Source organism: Chiloscyllium punctatum, chromosome 7, assembly GCF_047496795.1.
Source record: "Chiloscyllium punctatum isolate Juve2018m chromosome 7, sChiPun1.3, whole genome shotgun sequence".
Taxonomy (NCBI): Eukaryota; Metazoa; Chordata; class Chondrichthyes; order Orectolobiformes; family Hemiscylliidae; genus Chiloscyllium; species Chiloscyllium punctatum.
In genome coordinates this window covers 100788509-100813084 of record NC_092745.1, presented here as the reverse complement: position 1 = coordinate 100813084, position 24576 = coordinate 100788509, and the positions used below count along the sequence as shown (strand labels likewise).

Below are 24576 nucleotides of genomic sequence, written 5' to 3'. Positions count from 1 at the left end.
GGAGTTTGGGAGGAATTCTACTATTCTGACCTACCATCCCTCATGGCTGTTGTAGGCTGCCTGACTGAAGTCTAATATTTCAGATTCAGTATATAAAAATGTGATTAAATAACATGTAAAAGAAGCCCCGGTGGATGATTAAGCACAGGGGCCTATCAAAACTGTGAGCTTGTTGAGAAGAAGATCCAGGAATCTTTGAACTTTCCACATTAATCTTCACTAAAATACTTTCTGTCCACATTTGTTTGTTTTCCTTGCCCATTTTTTTCTTCGCCCATTTCCTCCTTCCCTGACCACACCATTGTCGGTAACAGGCATCCTCCAGTATCTCCTTCAGGTAACCGCTAATCTTATAAATTAGCCCTGTTATTGAACATCAGTCACCTAATCAACTATGGTTCTGCTCAATCACAATTAGGAGCTAGCTGAGTTTCCAACATAGCCCAATTATATTGAGGTTAATTGTGGTATGTCTACTCCTGTCCATGCTGAGATTAAACAACTCAAAACTCTCCAAGTATGTTTAACACGTTTACTCACTGGAAAAACCCCACTGAGCCATTTGCAATGCTTCACACTTAACCTTCAATAACCCCATTTATTTTCAAAGCATTTGAAATTATCCTTTTATTTTACTTCTTATCCTGATTGTTGTTGGCATACAGTTCCACAGAGATTAAGAGCAATCCTGTACATTGATCAAGGTGCAGATCTCCATGTAAAACTGTAATCAGGCTGGTTTATTGTGGACTTTCACAGCCATGCTTACTCCTGCTGTCACCTGATATCCATACTTGGTGCAGAAACGACGGCCAGGAATTAGGAGTGGGAACTGAGCTTCTATTTCTATCCCAGCCAAAATGAGCTGGCTCAGCACTGACCATCTGGGATTTCTGGGCTTAGTACCTGTGTGCTTATGTATGTGTGGTTGTTATTTCTTGATTTTCTCACTCCAAGTACCCTGAGTAGAGAATGCAGGATAATTAATCTACACTTTACCCCTCTATAACTGAGCAAGTAAAAGAATCCATACAAGTGACTGACAGCACAGTTTTGTTTTCCCCATCCTAGATGGAAGCATATTGACAACTCCTTCCTGCCCTACGTGGTACAGAACACAGTGACTGAGCATATTCTATCATGTTGGAGCATCTTTGCAGTGCCACCAAAGTGTTCCAACCGAAGTTCAATTGCGTGACCTTAAAGACTGCTTGCCACTGAAATGAAAATATTGTTTATATCATCTTTGCTAATAGGTAGACAATTGAATTCCACAGTCTCCCTGATGATACCATTTTCATTTTTTAAATTTTCTGATTTACTTTGACCTGGTATTAAATTTTACAATTTAAAATACTTCATTGGTCATGAAAGGCCTTTGCAATATTCCGAAGCCTCGAAAGATGCTATAGAATTTCAAGTTTTTCTTTTTATATGTGTGTTAAATACATTTTTTGTTTATCCCCTTCCTTCTTTACTGAAGTGCTGAAGCTCTCCAGACCATGTATCTACTGATGAGCCCCAAGCAACTTTATGAGCATTTCAAGGATGATTATGAGATCCATGATATCAGCTGGAACCAGGAAAAGGCAACAGCTATTCTGGAAAGCTGGCAGCGGAAGTTCGTCGAGGTATTCTTCAATGTTCTGTTTTTGCTTTGGACTGATACTGTATACAGCAGGGAAAATGAAGTATCGATTGAACTTAATTCCACACATGAGGACTTCATCTTGCTTGATGAGGAGGGGAGCAGAAGCAGCTGAGACAGCTCAATGGTTTCTCTCAACCTTACAAAGATAAAGACATCACAGTTTTGTTATCTTGTTCGAATGAATTGAATGAATTAAATTGAATTTATTGTCATGTGTACCGAGGCACAGTGAAAAGCTTTGTCTTGCAAGCAATACAGGCAGATCACAGAGTTAAATAGCATAGATATGTAAACAATGGGTAAAGACAAAGACAAAGACAAAGCGGCAAAGACAAAAACACAAGTACAGGTGAAGGCTGGGTTTGTGAGTCCATGCAGTATTCTAACAATAGTAGGGTAGAAACTATTACAAAACCGGCTGGTGCATGTGTTCAGGGTTCTGTATCTTCTCCCCGATGGTAGCGGTTGTAGAAAAGCATTGCCAGGGATGGTTGGATCTTTGAGAATGCTGGTGGCCTTTCCTTGACAGCGGGCCTGGTAGATGGATTCTGTAGATGGGAGGTTGGCCTTTGAGATTGTCTGAGCTGAGTTCACCTCTCTCCATAACCGTCTCCGATCTTGAATGGTACAGTTACCACACCAGGTAGTGATACATCCAGACAGAATGCTCTTGATGGCACATCTATAAAAGTTGGCAAGGGTATTCGCCATCATGCCAAATTTCCTTAGCTGCCTGAGGAAGAAGGGACATTGTTGGGTGTTTGTAACCAGTGCATCCACATGAAGTGTCCAAGAAAGCTTGTTGTTGATGACCACTCTGAGGAGCTTGAAATTCTCCACTCGTTCCACCTCTGTGCTGTTAATGTGTGTGTGTGTGTGTGTTGGGGGGGGGGGGGTGCAATGAGTAACATACCGCCAAAAGTCAATAATGAGTTCCTTGGTTTTGCCTGCATTGAGAGCTAGGTTGTTCTCAATGCATCATTTTTCCAGATCTTCCACCTCCCCTCTGTAGTCTGTTTCATCTCCATCTGAGATTCGACCGACAATGGTGGTGTCATCAGCAAACTTGTAAATGGTATTCGTCTGGTATTTGGTGATGCAGTCATGGGTACACAGTGAGTACAGTAGGGGGTTGAGTGCACACCCCTGGGGGGCGTGAGTGTTAGTGAGGGTGAAATATTGTCCCCAGTCTTCATTGATTGTGGCCTGTGGGTCAGGAAATTGAGGATCTAGTTGCAGAGATTGGGGCTTAGTCTGAGGTCACTAAGTTTAGTAATCAGTCTCAAGGGGATAATATTGTTGAAGGTTGAACTGTGGTCAATGAGTTGGATTCTTACATAGCTGTTCTTGGTGTCAAGATGTTCTAGGGAGGAGTGAAGGGCAAGTGATATAGCATCTGATGTGGATCTGTTGGTCTGATAGGCAAATTGGAGTGGGCCAAGAGTAGTGGAGAGGTTGGAGTTGATTCATGCCATGACCAGCCTTTCAAAGCACTTCATGACCACCGAAGTTAGACATTGAGACATGCTGCATGAGCCTTCTTAGGCGCAGGGATGATGTTGGCCCTCTTGAAACAGGTAGGGACAGTTGCAGGGAGAGGTTGAAGGTGTTTGAGAAGACCTCTGCCAGTTGATCTGTGCATGCTTTGAATGCATGGCCTGGCACTCCGTCTGGTCCCTTGGATTCACACGAAGGAAAACTGACCTGACCTCTGATGCAGTGACTGTTGGGATAGGTTTGTCAGGACTTGTCAGAATAGGTGTTACCTCTCCACGGAAATCTGTTCAAAGCGAGCATAGAAGGCGTTGAAACGATCTGGGAGGGATGTGACACAGTAAGCAGCCCTGACTGGTTGCTTGTTTCCAATGATGATTTCTAATGAATAAAAGATAATGGCCTGAATTGTAACTGATTGGTCATGGATCTACACTGTCCTGTATGTGAATCAATAATAATATCACAAATGCACTGGTTATTGTCCATAACTGGTTAATTGTAAAGATAACCCCTGAGAACTGTACATCATTTACCAGCACTTTGAAACAGTTCTTCTAGGAATGTTGAGAGCAATGAGTGGAGTAGCAATAACAACAACAAATTACATTTGTATAACCCCTTTAACTCATCAACCATCCCAGTTTTACTTCACAGGAACGTTGTAAGACCGAGTATAAAGCTGATCCATGTAAAGAGATATTAAATCAGATCAGCAAAAACTTCTTCAAAGAGGTTGGTTTGAGTGCCTTGAAGGAACAAAGTGAGATTGAGAGGCTGAGATGTGTTGGGGGTCAGATATATTCTAGAGCTTACAGCCAATGCAGTTCGAGGAACAGCCACCAATATTGGGCATTTCAAATCAGGGCTGTACAAGAGACCAGCAATGGAGGAGCGCCCATATTTCACAGGGATTTGGGCCGAAAGAAAATACAGAAGTAGGGAGCATCATGGTTGTAGAGATACTTGAAAACAAGGATGATAGTTTTAAAATTAAAATATTGCTTTCTGCGAGTCACTGTAAGTGAGGAAGTTCAGTGGTGATGGGGAAATGGGACCTGGCGTGAATCAAAACGTGGATATCAGAGTTTTGGATGATTTTGAGCTTCCAGTGAGGAGCATGTCAGAGACCAGTCAGGATAGCATTGGAATAGTTGAGGCTAAATATAATATAATAATAAATATAATAAATGCCATGTTTCAACAGCAGCATGGTGGCTCAGTGGTTAGCACTGCTGCCTCACAGCACCAGGGTCCCATGTTTGACTCCAGCATCGGGCGACTGTCTGTGTGGAGTTTGCACATTCTCCCCGTGGCTGCGTGGGTTTCCTCCGGGTGCTCTGGTTTCCTCCCACAGTCCAAAGATGTGCAGGTCAGGTGAATTGGCCATGCTAAATTGCCCATAGTGTTAGGTGCATCATTCAGCGGGAGATAGGTGTTGGTGGGTTACTCTTCGGAAGGTCAGCGTGGACTGATTGGGCCGAAGGGCCTGTTTCCATACTGTAGGGAATCTGTTCTAATCTAAGCAGATGAGCTGAGATGGTGAAAATAGATTGTCTGATTGCAAAATAGAACAACATAAAAGCATTGTTTTAATCTTTTATAGTAAATGTTGGGGTTCATTAGAAGGAGAATCTAAGATGTTGTTTATAAGCTGTTAAAAATGCTGTTGACTGCTAAAAAGTACTGTTCAGCATAACATTATGGATTGTAAATCAGCAGTACACATCAGGGATTGCTATCTCGATGTATTGTTCAGTCAGTAAGTGTGATCACTTTGGCTACCAGCCAAACCAACAGTATAACAGGATTTCACTACTATGGCAGACCGTGTGTATGTGGCTGTAATTTAATCCTAGGATTTATATGATATCCATAAAGAACTGAAACGTTGCTTTTAAAGACCCCCTAGATTAAATTATAGTTATAAGCTATTACTCATTGCCACCCATCCAGTGCTGTATATGCCATTGTGTCAGAACAGTTCAACATTTGACTGAAGTATTTGAAATATTCAGAGTATGAAAGTTACTTTTTGAAGCAGTTACTTTTGTGGATGAGGGATATATTTGTTAATAATTCTTGATAAAGTGACATATCAGAGGTGTGTTAGAGTTAAGGTAAACTAACTCTAATCCATAACTCTGTGTGTTCCAGAAACCTGTGTGGGTGAGTTATTTTGCTTTGGACAAATTCACAAAAATTACAGTGAAGATGACTGTTAGTGTTAAATTTAACGGAGGTTATGGCAAATAGTGAGGTACATTGCAGGAGGGTGTAGATGACTGACAGCCCTCCATCAGGGCAAATACAGAGGAACCTCGATTATCCGGCATTCGATTATCCAAATAGCGAATTATCCGTCAAGATTGCAAGGTCCTGATGCTTGGCTAAACTATCCTGCATTCAATTATCCAGCATTCGATTAACTGAATGAAATACCTCCACCCGTGTCCTTTGGATAATCGAGGTTCCTCTGTAAATGGGAAAATACAGTGAAAACAAAAGTACAGCAAATAATTGGGACTTCATACACGATGGAGAAGTGTTTCCTCTTAATGACAGTGCCCATTCTTGACTGAGAATGAGTCTCAGAGTGGAAATATAGCTAGGATTTTGGTAGTGAGTGGAATACGCCTCCAATCCTCCTGGGACAGACACAGAAAAATCCAGCTCAACAATTCATTAGATCCAAAGAGTATTTCACCAGAAATGGCTAATGAGAGGAAGTCTGTAAAATCATTTACAATGGTGAAAGTGGCTCGGTAGTAATGTCATTGGACTAATAAGCTGAGCCTCTAGACTAGACTAATATTCTAGGGGTACGGACTTGAGTCCCACCTTAGGAGATAGTGAAATTTGAATTCACTAAAAATCTAGAGTAGGAATCTAGCTTAATGGTGACGTATGACCAGTGTCAATTGCTGTAGAGTCCGATTGGGTTCACTAATGTCCTTTACAGGAGGAAATCTGTCATGCATACTTAACTGCAGTCCAGACTATTCCACTAGAGGAAGTCAACCAGGATTTTCTTTTGCTGACTCCTGTTGAGTGCATAAGTACATATTATGGCGTGGACAGAATTATGCTTGGTTGTGATGCACACCATGATGGAATTATTTCCTGGTACTCTGATTGGGCTCAAATATGACCATTTCAGCAACATATTATTTCAGTGCCTGTAAGTGAAGATTCTCAAAAGAGAAGAAAAAAAATAAAAGAAATCCATAAACATTGGTTCCATAAATATCCAACACAGGTTTTAAATGTGTAGAGCAAACTGGTCCTTAATTAAGCAAAAAAATGGTCTTATTGAAGTTATTCCTAATGTGTGGGCTTTTATCAGGATAAAACTGTGGCACACGGAGCCTTGTCAGCACATTTCAGAACCATTTCAAACCACCAGGAATTCACCTTTATCATTAGTTGCACCGTGCACAATGTTTATGTTGAGCATAATAAAAGTAGCACAGAGAGTACAAGAATGAGCTAACAGCTTGGCTCAGTTTAATAAGCACCTCTAAATGAGTTTCAGGATTTCATTTCTATGGGAAAATATTTTACAGATTTTTTTTCAATAATATGTAAAGCAAACGTGCGTTTCACCTTTTTTTTCTTCCATTGGATTCATTCCAGTGTGTGCGGGAGAATTGTTTCTGTAAATGCTGGAATTACTTTTCAGGCTGATTTCCATCAATCTGCAGCTGCATTGTACGTGGAGTCAGATTCTAGGCTTGTGACAGATGGAGAGTTATGGGAACAAGCTGTTTGGTGATAACTGACACCCAGATGCTGATCGCAAGAGGACCTGAGGCCTATGGCATGCCTGTTTGGAAAGGCAGTTGGGTTGTGATAGGATGAATAACAAACGTGGAAGATGTTTCACTGAATCCCAAGGTTGTAGTCTTTTTTGCTGTGGCAGCTTAGGTGGTGAATGACAGGAACTTGGCTTTCTCTAGAGACCGTGTGATCTCACCTGACCTTTGACCATAATGATCCTTGGCATCTGCAATTATTATTCTAAGCTGTCAAGTCTCAAAAATAATGTATTTTATTGAAATACAGGTTTAAAAGGAGCACATCAAGAAAAAGGGATGGATTGCCAAATTTGAATTTGGATAAACCCTGTCAAATAAATTGATAGCACCATGACCCACTCAAAATTTATGTTTCCTCTTTTGACAAGACATGATAATTGGAGAAAACTAGAGGAAGCTCCACAGCAAAGTGCTGAATTGCTTCTAAAATACTAGATTCAGTGTCAAATCTTCTCCAACTGTTTGCTCAAATTGAAAGAACCCAATGATATTCATTAGTAACTTAAATAGCCTCAGTCCTCTGACTGAAGTTTTTATTCATGCATTCTAAAGTTTTCTTTAATTGAGTTATTCTTCCTGGCTACTTAGTGCTCTCTCCCTATATCTTACCTGTCTTATTCAAGAACTGGCTCTAAGCTCTTGCAAGTTGATCTCTTGAATGCTCAGCAAACAGCCTACAAGACTAGCCCAAAGAAGGCATTTTCAGTTAATTTTTTGTCTCCTAATAGCACAGTTGATTCTTGGAATTCAGTGGAGTGCAGTAAATAATCCTACATTGATCTTCAAAAGTGCTGATCAGTCTGTTTGACTGAAGGGATCCATGAATATTTGTTTGCAACATTTTTCAGTAATTGGTTACATTATTTGAAACTTTTTGCAAATAAAATCCTTTAAAAGTAAGCAAAAGTACAGGTAACTGCACTGTTGTGGCAAGGAGTGTGCAGTTGGTAAAGTCTTGATTCTGTAACGATGCTCCCAGCAATATTTGTGAGAGACCAGGCTGGAAAGATTGATTCTTTAAAAGAATGTTTTGGATACTTGATGTGAACATTTCTTTTGGAACATGAATGCTCTTCACCAGTTTACTCATGTTAAAAACTAGGAGTCACCATCAATACTGTTGTTTCTACACTGGTTAAGTTGGTAGATGCAATGTGCAAAATATCACTGAGCCATATACAGCAGGAAGTTGTCCACATTGATCCGTGGCCTGTTTTTGAGCTATCAATGTCATCCATAGTAGTAGCGATTGTGTCACAAGAGCCCCAGGGTCTTCCTTCGGAGGGAATGTTGGCAAACTGTTCCCTTATCCTCACCACACATCCACATGTGGACATCTTTCAACCTGAGTGTTTGTACTGCAGTCAGTAGTGGGAACGCCAGCTGACTTCTGTCCTCCTTCTGAACCAGAACATTGAGGTCAATTTAGCATATCAATTCCTGAAGAACGGCTTATGCCCGAAACGTCGATTCTCCTGCTCCTTGGATGCTGCCTGACCTGCAGCGCTTTTCCAGCAACACATTTTTCAGCTCTGATCTCCAGCATCTGCAGTCCTCACTTTCTCCATATCAACTCCTACCCTGGTTTAGCTCAGTCAACTCACCAGAGACCTGTAATCAAAACTGGAGCCTTCTGCTGCATATGGCTCAACTATGCAATTCTTTACCAACTAACCCTCAAAGTAGCCCTTTGCTCCTTAGGGAACAATTATGAGTCATTGAATTTTAGAAGAATTAATTTTACTATCAAGTGAAGGTCTTAAAAATTGCTTCAAACTTATTCATTACATTGCAAAGATGTAGTAATACCACGATATTTAGCTTCTCATTTGAATTTTTTCTGGTAGGTAGTGCATCAGGCAGTGCCTCAGAATTCCTCTCAAAATATCCATGCCTTTTCCACCACCACACTTAATGACATCATGAAGTCTTTTTCCGATGTCAGTGGCATTCGAATTGCTGGAGGATACTTGCTAATGGTGAGCATCATTTTACTTCTTTAATGTTAGCATCAATTCTGAATGTAATGCTATCAAAAACTAAAACTCATGGTGACTCAGTGGTTCGCACTGTTGCCTCACGGCACCGGGGACCCGGGTTCCATTCCAGCCTTGGGCGCCTGTGTGGAGTTATGCACGTTCTCTCCATGTCTGTGTAGTCTGCTCCGGTTTCCTCCCACAGTCCAAAGGTGTGCAGGTGAGGGGGATTGGCCATGCTAAATTGCCCTATAGTCACCCAGGATGTGTACGCTCACTGTGTAAGCCACAGAAAATATGGGGATGTGGTGGGTCTGGGTGGGATGCTCTTCAGTGCAGACACAAATGACCTCTATCTGCACTGTAGGGATTCAACATCCACTGATGCATTGTGGATTTCAGGTTATCTCAAATTGATAATGTTAGGGGAATACTCAACAGTTCAAGAGATATCATTAGTCATTTATTAACATCACCTGAACCTTCAGATTTGTAGCATTTTTAAAATGCAGCCTCATTTTTGTATTTTCCTTTAGCAATATATTCACATTTCATATGTGGCCTCTCCCTGTCTCAACTTCACATTATAAATCTCAATATCTGGTTTGCCGGTAGAATAACATTCTTTGGCTGGTAGTGGGCCTGCAGTGCCTTATTCTTCCATCACCAACCCCTGAGCCTGTACTTCAGAGCATGATTTTGATATTTTGATATTTAATTGAATAATAGAGTTGAAATACTTATATGCAATAGTTGTTTCTAGCACTTGAGAATAATGCTGGGAAAAAGATATTTTATCAAAGCTTTTCTTGCATGCATGAGGACAGTTTGCAAGAAATATCAAGTTCTGTGAATTGTCCTAATATGTGCAAGAGGAAAGACTTGGAGAACGTGGCATTTTTCAACAATACTTTAAAATGAGAACTGAATTATTTCAGTATGTCCTGATCCAATTGTCCCGTACTCAGTAACCTGTTTCACGTTGGGCTTGACTTTTCTTGTGTCACATATGGGGAATTGGCTAGTTTTATATAGCTCAGGATCATGCATATAATTTTAAAGAAAGAAAAGAAATTCATTCATGGAGCAATTTCATAATGCCAGTGCATCTCAAAGTACTTGTCCTCAGCATCCTTCCGACTATCTTTAAATAATGGACATGAAGCCAGTCACATTGTGCACTTTGATCCCAAAGTGCCTGATAGCCCACTTAATCAGTGCTTCATCACTTAGAGGTGTAGTCATTCTTGTTATATATGCAGAGCTGACAGCCAATCTCCAGACATTTATGTTAACAGCAATGGAACAAAGTAATCTGATTGAGACAAATATATCCACAAAGGCACAGGGAGAGCTCCTTCCACTTTTCATTACCGTAAGGTGTGAGTGCTAGGGCCTCAATTTGGAGTCACCGTAGAAGCATCATAGAAAGAGGCTATTTAGCCCATTGAGCCTGCACCAACCCTCTAAAGAGCATCCCATCCAGACCCCACCCGAACCCATAACCCCACATTTACCATGGCTAATCTTACCTAACCTGCATATGCCTGGACACTGCGGAGCAATTGAGCATGGCCAGTCCACGTAACCTGTACATCTTTGAATATGGGACACCCATGCAGACATGACAAGAATATCATTATATTATCTTCAACAATACAGTACTTGGTCAGTGCTGCATTAAAATGCCAATGTAGATTACATGCTTGAATCCATGAGTGATGCTAAAAGCCCAAGTGACTGACTTTGCTGCTCAGAGGTACGAACACTATCACTGTGTCACAAGAGCCTTGTCCTGCTGGCCTTGATATTCTATGTTAAACACGATATTTGCTTTAATGGAAATCAGATGGCAGATTCTAACCTGTTTTAAATTGAAGCAATAGTGTACAATCCAATTTGAATTCCTGTGACATTGAAAGAACTTGTAATCTCAATCTCAGGACATTCCAAAATGCATCACAGACTCTGTTGCAGCATGGTCATCTGGGATGCTGATTCCCTACCAGTTGTCCCCACAGATCTCTGACTGGCTTATGTTTGTTTCCAGTTTATGTTTTTATTTTACTCTTGTTGTATTCTGACCATTTTTTTCTGACTCCATTAGTTGGCATATGCTTGTGTGACCATGCTGAGGTGGGACTGCTCGAAATCCCAAGGGGCTGTGGGACTAGCTGGAGTCCTATTGGTGGCATTGTCAGTAGCTTCAGGACTTGGGCTGTGTTCACTCCTGGGCATATCCTTCAATGCTGCAACCACCCAGGTATATAATTTAATCTTACACTCTTTCCCTTCCCTGGACCACTGCCTAATATTACTTAACAAAGTTGATTATTACTTTTGCAGGGGTCATCTGCTTACGTTTTTGAAGGAATTAAGTGAATTTTATCCAATAATTGATTTGTGCTTAATACTGAATGTCAAGTTGTGCCAGTGAGATAAGTGCTGGTGTCTTAATTATTTATAATCCATATTAATAACTTGGATGAAGGCACTAATTGTGTCATATCCACCTTTGCTAATGGGTAAGGAAGCAAGTTGTGAGGAGGATAAAAAATATCTTCGAAGTTACAAATGCAGTTTAAGCAAGTAGGGAAAAACTTGGCAGATGGAATATAAAATGGGAAAATATGAGATTGTCTACTTTGGCACAGATCGCACACATGTGCAACGTGTAATTGGGAAGTCAAATGGAATGTGGTGTTTATTGCAAGGGAGGTGGAGTATAAAAGTGTGGAAACTTTGATAAAATTTTAAAGGACATTGCTGAGCCCACATCTGGAGTGTATGTACAGTCTGCTCTCCCTTACTAGGAAAAGATATGCTCGCATTGGAAGCAGTTCAGAGCAGGGTCAGTAGGCTGATTCCTGGGATGAAACAGTTGGATTATCAGGAAAGTATGAGTGGGTTCAGCCGCCATTCATCGGAGTTTACAAAAATGAGAAATGACTTGACTGAAACATATCAGATCCTGAGGGGGTTTGGTAAGGTAGATCCTGTGAGGATGTTTCCCATTGTGGGGGGGAGTCCAAAACTCAGGAAAACACAGTTTAAAGAAAAGGTCCACCTACTTCAGGTAGAGATGAGGTGAATTCTTTTTCAAACAGTCATTAGTTATAGTAATTCCCTTCCCCAGAGAGTAGCAGAGGTTGAATCATTGAATATATTCAAGATTGGGTTAGATAGATTTTTGATTGACAAGGGAACCAATGTTTATAGGGGTTAGACAGGCAAATAGAATTAAAGCCATGTTCATGTAGATCAACAATGATCCTATTAAATGCTGGAGCAGGCTGAAAGGCGGAATGGCTTCTTTTTTTTCTATTTCTTATGATCTTATTTCTTTCCATTTCTTGGATCTAGGTATTGCCATTTCTGGCTCTAGGTATTGGCGTCGATGACATGTTTCTCCTGGCTCACGCATTCACTGAAACTGGTCAAAATAAGAACATTCCTTTCAAGGTGAATGTAAATCTGCTTAAAACATGGATACTATAGTGCTTTACTCCTTTACTTTCAATACTGGGGGGATAGCTCAGAAATATATTATAGCAGTTTTTTTCAGAAAGCATATTTCTTTATCAATAAAGGGTTGGTAAATTAGAAGAAATAGAGAATCCAACTTATTGAAAATCAAGAGTACCTTTTAGCCTTGAAGAAGTGCTTTTGCCATGATGCTGACACACATCTTGTGCAATTAGTGGTGACTCTAAATATGTTGAATTAACATGACTTCAAATATTTTTAAACTGGGCACCCCTATCAAAAGCTCACATTTAATGGCTGTAACAAATTCACATCGGGAATGTCACTGAATTCCGCATCCAAAATGAAAGCAACAAAGACTTTTGTCTTTGTGTATGTCTGTGCATGTGTGTCTGCATGTGTGTCATTCCTGTAAGTATTATCAAACTTCTGCAGTTCAAAACTTTTATGACATTTTGTTCTGATAATTTTTGTGCTACAGGACAGAACAGGAGAATGCTTGAGGCGGACAGGGACGAGTGTTGCCCTGACGTCCATTAATAACATAATCGCTTTCTTCATGGCTGCTGTGATTCCCATTCCTGCACTTCGTGCTTTTTCCTTACAGGTATGTGAATCCTATAAAGGGCTTTGATGGTCTAGAATGTGCTTTGTATATTGGTTGTGTCTTTTCATAGAAAAACTCAATATATTTGTGTATTTATGTTGTGGGAAGAGATTGCCAGGGGAGGGAGGTGGGGGGAGATGAGGGTGGATTAGCGCTTTGAAATTCTTTTGCTCCAGGTGTTACACACTTCTTTGAATTTATCTTCACCACCCCTGTTGCTTGCCTGCAGATGCCTGCTGCAGTAGGGGCTTAACTGTCTGGTAAACAACAAGGCAGCTTATCATTAGATGTGTGAGAAAGGAGGGGTTTGCCTTTTTGAGTGTGAAGAGAAAAAAGGGTGAATTGATTGAAACCTTTGCGATTAAAAGAAAAAGTAGCAGTATTGAAGGATTGGCACGACATCAGTATAAGTACTTGTTTTCCTTGGCAGTGCACAACATTTGGAAGTTCACACATCACAGCAACTATCAAGAGAAGCTACATTCAGTTTTATTTCCCCTTTTTGAATCCCTCTTCTACAAAGCTAGCTGCTTCTACGTGAGTGGATCAGATAATTGCACCTTCCCAGGAGGTGTCTTTGGACGATCTCCTAATTTTTCCAATTCCTTACTGCAGCAGCCTGTACAAAACAAACTGCCAATATTAATTTTTAAAATTTTTAACCTCGTAGCAGCAAGTAATTCCCCTTTGGAACCTGGCTACTGCAGTTGAACTGTTGGCTAACCCAGTTGGAGGCCATTATAAAATACTCCATAGTTCACATAGTTCACAAGTTTAATAATTTAACATTTAAAAAGCATCCACAGACATGTTAAAAGTTAACGTTAAAAACACTGAAACAAAAAGCAAAGTACTGCGGTTGCTGGAAATCTGAAACAAAACCTAAAATGCTGGATTCAGACAGCAGGCTAGACAGCATCCAGGAGAAACAAAGGCTGTTTCAGGTCACTGACCTTCCATAAAAGCATTTACGAGGTATAACCATTTCTTAGCAAATGCAAGGCTATGAAAAAATTGGGGAGGAAAGAGCATTCAGGAAGATGAGGTGGAAGACAGGAATGATTAACTGCAAAAGGGATGATGGTGCAAGGCTAAAGGAGAAAGTATGGCACAAGTAATTAAAGAAAAGACAGGTCCAGAGGAAGTTTGAATGGCCACAGCAGAAACATCACTAGTGTTTGCTGCTTAAGTAAATAGGAGCAATAGAATGGTATAAATGTTGTTGTACTCACATCTTTAAATCTGAAAGCTCGAATCTGTGGAATCTACTGTCCAGAGTGAACTGGATGCTGGGACACTGAATAAATTTAAGGAGGAGTTGGACAGGTTTTCATTTAGTAATGGGTTAAAGGGTTGTGGAGAGTCAGCAGAAAAACGGATGAGGACAGCCACGATCAGGAGTAGGCTTGAGGGATTGCAATGCCTATTCCAGCACCTTATTCTCATGTTCACTGAAAAGGTGCACAGTGCCTAATCAAAGGACGGGATAATTGCTTTGCTGAATGTCTTTAGTGAATCTGCAAGCATGATCCTGAACCTCTCGTTGCACACCATTTTTATTCCCCACCCTACTCTGACTCTGATCTTGGCTTCTTAACACTGTTCCATTGAAGTGCAAATAAATTTGAAGCTTCAACACTTTTAGCCAGCTTTGTACCCTGCAATTCTTCAGGTGTAGAGATATCACCCAGTCTTAGGCTACAGGCACAACATAAGCATTCAATGTTAGTAAGTAATGAGATTTATTTGAAGTAACGGTGATGCATTTTATTAATTCCTTTATGAGATGTGGGCGTCACAGGGCAGGCCAGCATTCATTACCCTTCCCTATTTGCCTAAAGGGCATTTAAATGTCAACTACATTGTTGTGGGTCTGGAGTCATATGTAGGCAAGACCAAGTGAGGATGGCAACTTCCTTCATTAAAGAACATTAGTGAACCAGATGGGCTTTCCCCCTGTCAATCAGCAGTGGTTTCCTAATTATTGTTAGACTCTTAATTTAAGATATTTATTGAATTCAAATTCCACCATCTGCCAGGGCAGGATTCAAACCCTGGTCACCAGAACATTAACTGAGTTTCTGGATTAACAGTCTAGTATTAGTGCCACTAGGCTATCACCTCCCCATGTTGAAGTGCGATAAAATTATGTGTGAATAATGCAAAATTTTCTCAAAAGGGTTAACTTGTTTGTAGGTTAGATATAGATATGTTCTTTTGAAGAGCTGAGAAATCAATTTTTAAGTATTTAACATTCTCTGAATAAGTTTCATAAGCTATCGGATCCTTGTGGCATTGATACTAAAATTAGATTACTACCTGTTTGGAGGGATTAGATGATACTTTATTTTCCTTGGTAAAATTATCTTTGAGAGGAGAACTGTGCCGGGGTATGACTACTGTCATATGGCAGAGTAATCTGTAAATAAAGGGTGAGTTCCCTCTCTTTTATAAAATGGTCATTTTTTGGAAACGAAGACTAAGAAATTGTCCTTGAATGCTTATATAAAATTAAACTATATTTCCATTAATAATTGCTTTTCTCTTCTATTTTACTAAATCAAAGTATTTGTATGTTAAATGCAGTTGTGCTGAATATACTGCAGTTCCACAGGCTAACTTTAACTGGTGGCTTGGCAAAGCCTGGGAGTCACTGATTGAAAAAAATACAATGGGAATTAAGTAGCAAGAACCTGACAGGCCTGAACACTGGGCCAGCCTTTAAATAGGCCTCCAACTTGCACAGCCAAGGTAGTTGGCATAAATGATGGGATATATCATCTACAAGTCAGTTCCAGCTATGTGATCTGCCTGAGCTTACTGGGTGGTCCGGGAGATAATAACATATTATAATGTCTGCCTCAGGCAACCCCACCCCCTCCTTTTTCACTTACATCAGACTGCTCTGACCTTCGGAGTCTCCTTCAGATTAATGTTTACCTAGAGGAGGGTGTATGGAGAGGGGGGCGTTTTTGGGGAGCAGTGATTTCTTGCTTGAAATCCTTTAGTGATTTAATATTTTCTTTGGCTTAGTACATGGATTTAGTGAGGTCTGGAAGTCGGTTGTAGTACAACTCACTTAAAGCTAGAAATATCTTGGTTAGAAATCAGAAACTGCTGTTCTCAGAACACTTTGCCTGAGGTCTAGGGCCTACAGTGAAGCGATAAGTTTACAATTGTACTTTCGAATCTTAAAGGGACATTTAGCTGTTATAACAATTAGTCAGCAAATCAAGAGTTCTGAATACAAACAACACCAAAGGGACAAAATAAATATATCATGCTTTTAAAAGTGAGTTGCAGAAGTAATGTCAGATACAGTCTCTTGCCAGTAAGGAGGTGCAGAAGTGGAGTTTTCATGGTGGAGCACTGATCTGCATCAAAAATGAAGATCTCTCACCACACATCCCCACCCTGACTAATATCCAGAGCTTTTCACACTTCAGGGTTCACAAATTTTGAAATCTAAGTGGCAGTCTGCAATTGTGCTAGAACGTACTAATACTTTCTGTTACTGCTCATCACAGGCTGCAATAGTCGTGGTGTTTAATTTTGCCATGGTGCTCCTCATCTTTCCTGCCATTTTAAGTCTGGATCTTCATCGGCGGGAAGACAAAAGGCTCGATATTTTTTGCTGCTTTTCCAGGTGAGGATTCCCTTTAGAGCTGGTACAATTGTTGCTCACTGTGAGGGCTGCAGTGGTGGTCTAAGAGAATGGATTATGATGGGGAAAGAATAGAAAGATGATAATCAAAACATGGTGGGTGTGAAATTATCAATGTCAGTCACACAACTGGGCTATGAGTAAAGCACCTACTCATTTCACACAATTCCCAATGATGTTTTCCATTGAATGTTCTGGTACAGTGCATGGTGTGCTGTTGTTTCACTGTCAAATATTCTGCACTCCGGTGTTCACGGTTTTGCTGCAGTTAAGTTCCTCATATTGAAGAGGTCAACATGGAAGGGGAGAAGGAAGAACCTGTGGAGGTGGAAAGTTCTCTTTATGCCTGATCCACTAAATGCTTGGCACACGTTATATTCTTAATCCTTTAAGTAATAGATTGGTTCGCAGCCATATGAGAATGCTGTCTCGTTTTCTGGTAGTAATCAATAATCTCTTCAATAACTTCATGTCAGGAATTAATTCCGGAAATAGTAACCATTTGAGTTTAATTCCCTTGTCTTACACTGATAGCTGAGTGCCTTAGTAATACTGCTAGATCATAATCATTTCCAGACATGCGTTGTTGCCATTCAATGTTTTGTTATATATGAAAATGAACAATAACATCTATAGAATGGATTACATGTGAAAACATCTCTTATTTTTCAGTCTCTGCTCAACACGAGTGATTCAGGTCCAGCCGCAAGAGTTTGCTGATGCAAATGATAACCATAACTTCCATCCTTCTCCATATGGTGGGCCAACATTTACCCACAGTACACAGATCACCACCACAGTGCAGGCCTTTACCCAGTGTGATCCAACCGGACAGCACATTGTCACTATAATTTCTCCAACTTCACGCATCTCTTCAACTCCTTCTGTCATCGTGTCCCCAGCAGACCAGGGTGGCTCCCAGGGAATGGAACCCACCAGTTCGACTAGGGACTTGCTGGCCCAGATGGATGAGGCAAAAGCCAGCAGGGGCTGTGTTCAGATGCCCTTTGTCAAATGGAATCTAGCAGACTTTGCACGGGACAAATACGCTCCACTTCTTCTCAAGACAGAATCAAAGGTAAGCAATTTTCAGCAATGCTTCCAATGTTTCTTTGTATGACTTTGATGATGATATCTTCTTACTGCATCAACCCATGACTTTGGGCAAATACACCATAATTATGTACTTACTTAATCTTAAAGATAAGAGGATGGCAGTTGGAATCTACGATTAACCTGAGTGTTACTGATCGAGGGTTCTTACTCATAGTGAATCCTTTTGAAAAGTAAGCACATGGGAACTTTGGATATGGATAGCATTTGGCTCCATTGGAGAGATTTTCACATGAAAATTGCCTTTTGGGAAAGGCAATAGAAGTTTGTAGAACGATAACAGCATTAGCCACCATGATTTGGAGATGCCAGTGTTGGACTGCGGTGTACAAAGTTAAAAATCACACAACACCAGGTTATAAGTCCAACAGCATTAATTAGAAGCATTAGCTTTTGGAGTGCTGCTTCTTCATCAGCATTAGTCACTGCCTTCAAAGCAAGAGAAGTAATGAAGAAAATTAGACCAGAACAGTTTTCACTGTTACATCAGGCAATGCTTACTTGGGTCAAATACAGATTTAAGCTTTCCTCATCTCTGACCTGAGAACGTGCCAAAACCCAGAAGAGCTAACTTTATTGCTTCAAAGTGACCTGTCTTGAATGAGACTTAGACTGTTATTTGAGTACCAATTTACAGCCAATAGTTTTAATCTGTGACCACAAGAACTGATTTGAGATTACCACTTACTGCACTGAGGACCAGCCACAGCCTGTAAACATGTCTTTCGGGATCTGGATTTAAATGCAATCCCATGAACAAAAGGACTATCCTTGCTAACCAATATGCCTTTGATTTTTTTTTAAAAAGCTATTATTACTTTTTTTTACCCAACTCGTTATATTCAAATTTTCAACTGATTTGGGCACAGACTCCCTCTAATGTTAATGCTCAGTTTGAAATTTGAGAACTGAACTTATGCTTCGTTTTTATTTCCTTTACCATCAAAGACTGATATGAGGCAGCTAATATTTCAGGGGGTGGGAGACTCGCTCAAAATGACTCTCTTATCCGATCACACAATACCATTTATGACCTTTTTGATTTCATCACCTATTTCTTTGCCTTCCTGTATCTGCATTTCCTTACTTTGGCTGATAGGGCAAGTTGACTCCTGATTTCTACAGTGTACTTACTGACTCTCTAGAGGGATGTATTTTGAAGGTAATTAATTCTAGTGCAGTTCCATCGGGCATTCAATATACCACTCCAGTAAAAGGAAGAGACCTGCCTACTAACACTGGCTTCACCCTGTAGACTGCTCCACCTGGCTTTCTGTAGAACCTATGGAAACCAATGTCTCATGCTCCCAGCCATCCCAATTAGCTTTTTGTCTCTCCTAAATATTTGGTGGCAGAGAAAGCCAATATTTGTAAATACGTAAAACCTTACTACTTAGAATAATGCCGTCTGTTGAATGCTGATTTGATATTTGTTTATTCATATATGATTTTGTTTAACATTCCAGGTTGTCGTGCTAGTCCTCTTCATGACCTTCCTTGGGATGAGCCTTTATGGAACTACAATGGTTCATGATGGGCTGTACCTCACAGACATTGTTCCTCGTGAAACCAAGGAGTATGATTTCATCGCAGCCCAGTTCAAGTATTTCTCCTTCTATAACATGTACATCGTCTCCATGGGAGGATTTGACTATCCCACATCCCAGAAGTTGCTGTACGACCTCCACAAGAGTTTCAACAATGTCAAATACATTGTTCGTGAAGAGAATAAAGAGTTGCCCAAAATGTGGTTGCGTTACCTTCAAGACTGGCTGAGAGGTGAGATTTCAAAGATTCTCAGACAGAAATTAATAATGAGTTGTGAAGTATGTAAAATTTGGAATAGATAGTATTAATGTTCAGGGGTTAACAAAAGGTAACTTATATAGTTCGAATGGAACCAAGCCCCTGCTAGTAGGTTGGAATTAATAGCCACAGTCTCGCTATGTAATAGTCTGTTCCTAATCTTCTCATTCCTATACTCTTTTACATAATTCTTATGACATGAGCTTGTGAATAACATCTGTTAAGTACCACTCTGCATGGGGTACTAGAAACAGAGTTGGGTGAGTGGTTTGCTTGCAAAATAATACAAGAATGGATGCACGGGCTTTGTGTCGACATAATGATACTCACTGAACTTCAAAGTCATTTATTGTTTACAGAACATTGTAAGCTTTTCCTGAGAGACACATGTGCAAGTTTGTCTTTGTGGCTTACCACACCAATAGGATATGTATTATGCTGAGCAGTTAGAACCCCTTGATGTTTTGTAGCTAGTGATAATTTTGAATGCTTGAAGCCTAATGATGCTCCCTTTGCTGCCATTAGAATACTTCGACCTGAGTAGTATGTAGTGTTGGAAAAACACAGCAGGCCAGGCAGCATCCGAGAAGCAGAAGAATCGACGTTTTGGGCATAAGCCCTTCTTCAGGAACCCGAAACGTCAATTCTCCTGCTCCTCGGATGCTGCCTGGCCTGCTGTATTTTTCCAGCATCACATTTTTCAACTCTGGTCTCCAGTATCTGCAGTCCTCACTTTCTACTAGTATGTAGTGTGTCATACAAATGGTAATTGGCTGGCATAGAGTGACACTGGTCCTCATGATACTTCCTGGTAATGTGTGGTTGGTCTTTATTTCTTATTTGAAGATGTATCCTGGAAGGTTTTCACAGCACTAGGTTTTCTTTACGGTTTACTTAATTGAAATTATGAATCATCAATTGATAGAAAGCAGCAAAAATGATCCACAACGTGAAGAGTCCTGTTAGCTTACTTGCCAACAAATATGTGCATTATTTTCAACCCACTGATTCTAGGTAGCCCTATTCCACTTAAAAGCTATACATCCAATTTCATTTTTTTAAGTACCTTTCTTTCCAGGAAGAAACATTGATAAAACTCACTAACACTACCGTGTTTCATGGTAGTCCCAATCATTTACTTTTCCTCAACCTTAAACTTCCCTTATTCATGTGCAAGTTTTGAATTGTCAAAATATTCGAAAGTTTGCCACTTGCAGCATTGGCTGTTTCATTGTAAGTGGACTTTGGAAGTCAAACTTTTGAAAATCTTTATGTTAAACTGAAGGTGATTGGTCTAAAATGATCGCAAGCACATTTGCTAAACTTCAGCATTTGCTTGCAATTTCTTATGATGTTGAGGGTTCAATCAGTCAGGTGTTTTGTCCAGCTGACAGACTGTTGCTGATTTGATTTAGAATCATAGAGAAACAGATCCTTCAGTCCAACTCCATGCTGACTAGATAACGTAAATAAATCTAATCCCATTTGAACAGCATTTGGCCCACATTCCTCTAAACCCTTCTTATTCATATACCCATCCAGATGCCTTTTAAATGTTGTAGTTGTACCAGCTGCAACTACTTCCTCTGGCAACTCATCCCATACACACACCACCCTGTGTATGAAAAATTGCCTTTTAGATCCCTTTTAAATCTTTCCCCTCCCATCTTAAACCTATGCCCTCTAGTTTTGGACTCCCCAACCCGTGGAAAAGACCTTGTCTATTTACCCTACCCATGCCCCTCATGATGTTGTAAACCTCAATAATGTCACCCCTTAGCCTCCGATGCTCGAGGGAAAATAGCCCCGATCTATTCAGTCTCTCTGCATAACGCAAACCCTGCAATCCTAGCAACATGATTTGGTTTATTGTAGTCACATGTGCCTATGTACAGTGAAAAGCTTTGTTATATGCGCAATACATAACAGATCATAGCAAACAAGAATATACAGATCATAGGGTGTTTAGACAGAGAGAGGAATACAAGCTTACGGTTGCTCAGGAAGTGCACAATGCAAGATCACCATTAGCAAGATTTAAAGATGTCAATATTCCTCCAACGGACTAACTTGAAGAAGAAATACTGACTATGACTGAAATGACCAACACAAAACAATACCTGGAGTTTAACCTCTTGCATCCCATGAAAGTTGAACCTTTGATTTTCTGAAGTACAACATGGCTAGCCTTGTTCTGGTTGGCCAAGACTGCAGGGTTGGTTTTATGTAATATTTAAACCAAAACTTCCAAAGAAAAACCTTTCCAAAAGCTATGGATTCTTCGGCAGGTGCAGCACTGACAACAACCTATCTTTAAACTTAATATGAAAAGTGCCAGGAGAGTTGTGTCAGTTCCACCTTATTCTTTAACCCAGTCTTACAGATTCTGCTTCCTCAGTCTTATTGCATCTCTTTGCCTGTTATTTGAAATCCTTGTGTATTGTACTCTCCTCATTAATTTCATCCATTTCATCCACGTACTGTAAATTATCTTTTAAAGTACTTAAAATGGAGCTTTATTCTGCGGAGACTTACACTTGATCTGCTGTATCTCAAAATTTGGAGATATGGCTTTTGCATACAGTTTGTAGTTTAATTTTATAGCGGCTTTAATAAAACAAAGATCAATGGTAGATGGAAATATGAAGAAATTGAATCATACCACCCATGATATGCTCCCTTATACAAGAATTTGTGCTGCAAGCCACCTTCTTCTGCTAATGATTACTAACATGTTCTGAGTGAATAACCTGAAGAGATTCAATGTTAATTCAGTTGCCAAATCTAGATATTTCTGCATCTAATAATGTTGAATAACCTTGCCATCACCCAAGGAACTGACTTGGAAACTTTGGCTTGAGTGTAGCTCATAGAAAACAAAAGGCACTTATCTTGACAAATCTCTTGAGTTATCTTTTCTTCTTTTTCTCTTTAAATATGTAAAATAAAATGTTGTTTAGTTCTATTTTCAATGTTAATATAATTGTACCAAGTGCATATGTTAACATTACAATGGAAACAGTCATTGGGCTAATGCACACACGATAGCATGGGTGGTCTCAGTCAGATTGATGGGCCCTTTTTGACAGATGTAAATAACAAAGAGACACATATAATGAAAGAATGGGGCCTTTTACTTTATAAAATTTATGCTGATATTGACTGCACATGTATAAAATGGTTGGCTTATCAGTTCAGGTGGCAGCGCAGACTCATTTTTTTTCATGAACTGAAGAAATATTTATCATCTCAATACTTCAGTTTCTAGAGAGAATGTATAGCTGAAAATTTAAACTAGAGAGGAGGGCCATTCATCTGAAAGCAGAACAACAAATGCACAAGAAACTCATGAGAAAGTGAATACAGTGAGACTGTGAAAAACAAATGAATGAAAGCCAAACTCTTGAGAGCAATGGATAATTGGAATCTCTACAGTATGGAAGTGGGCCATTTCACCCACTGAGTGAAGACCAACCCTCCAAATAGCAGCCCACCCACACCAACCCCCTCCCCCTCATAATCCTACATTTCCCATGGCTAATCCACCTAGCCTTCACATCATGGGCAATTTAGCCAATCCATCTAACCTGCACATCTTTGGACTGTGGGAGGAAACCCACACTGACGCAGGGAGAGAGTGCAAACTCCACTTAGACAGTGGCCAGAAGGTAGAATTGAACCCAGGTCCCTGGGACATGAGGTAGCATGCAGTGAATATAGGCTAAGGAACACAGACAACTTCACTCAGTATCATCAAGCTCTTGTGACTAAACTGAGTGGTGCTGATCCACCCACCTCCCCATGGTCTGGGGCATTACCCGATGCTGCAAGAGTAAGTAAAAACACTTCTCTATAGGAAAAACATGCATTTACATCATGCTTATAACACAGTGAAACATCTAAAGGCATTGCTATAGAGGAAAATTCAAATGCTTTGTGTACAATTACATTGGATCCTGAAAACTTCTGGATTAATGAAATGAGGGAGGGCCATAAAAGGAGTGTTTCTGTACATCATTTCGTACTGAGCAACGAAAGATTTATTATACCAAAAGCAGAGATAGGTGATAAAGGAATGTCTTAAAGATGAGGGAGAGAGGTGGTGATATTTAAGGAACAAATTACAGAGCTTTGGGCACAGATGCCAATGATGAGGTGAAAGAATAGTGAAATGCACAAAGGTCAAAGTTGAAGAAACACCACGTTCTTAAAGCATGTACAAAGATAAGAAGGAGTGAGGCCATGGAGAGATTTGAACATGTGGTTTAGAATTATGACATTATTGGTTTGAGAGTCAGTATAAGATCAGCTAACACAGGGTTATGAATTGAGGGGATTTGTTTTAAGTTCTGTTCCAGGCATCAGAACTTTGGCTTAGCCCATGTTTCCAGCGAGTAGAAGGGAGGAGGCTGACCAAGAAAGCCTTGAATTAGTTGTGTTTAGAGGGAATGAAAGCATGGATGAAGGTTTACTGAGGTGGACTGAGGTATATTTGGAGATGCATGACACTATGGAGTTGGAAATAGGTCGATCTTTCTAATGGAGAGTGTAGGAGTTTAGAGGTTGCCACGTCTGTCACAACAGACCTTTATGGACTTTATGCAGTTAAAGAGAAATTGTACTGGTCAGAAATGAAAAGAACAGTCGCAACTTTCAAAGAACTAAACGTGTCAAAGCTTGAAAGAAATAGAGGGATTGAGACCTACAAATGTGCAAAGAAGGAAGTGAGAAAAACTTCTAATAAGGCTAAAACATAGATATCTATTTGCACAAATCAGGGCACTCTGTTTAAGTCAAAAAGCAAGCTGGACCAATTTGGGAAAGAATCACACACAGTATGAGAAATGGTCAGTCTAAATTAATATATAAAGGCAACCTTTAATCTCAATTGACATTGGCTCATCTTGCTTTTTGACTTAAACAGAGTGCCCTGATTGCATGGATATGGTGTTCCAATTCAA

At 40.1% G+C, this 24576-nt stretch overlaps 1 protein-coding gene across 2 annotated transcripts in view; it reads left to right on the top strand.

Moving 5' to 3' along the window:
* The window catches only part of ptch2 (patched 2), a 115054-nt gene that overhangs the window by 56046 nt on the left and 34432 nt on the right, over positions 1-24576 (top strand). For both annotated transcript variants that reach the window (XM_072574436.1, XM_072574435.1), the window contains exons 8-15: positions 1484-1631; positions 8811-8942; positions 11047-11202; positions 12303-12401; positions 12907-13032; positions 16560-16678; positions 17369-17774; positions 19276-19588. In XM_072574436.1, coding sequence (XP_072430537.1) covers positions 1484-1631; positions 8811-8942; positions 11047-11202; positions 12303-12401; positions 12907-13032; positions 16560-16678; positions 17369-17774; positions 19276-19588 — 1499 coding nt within the window. The remainder of the gene's footprint in view (positions 1-1483; positions 1632-8810; positions 8943-11046; positions 11203-12302; positions 12402-12906; positions 13033-16559; positions 16679-17368; positions 17775-19275; positions 19589-24576) is intronic.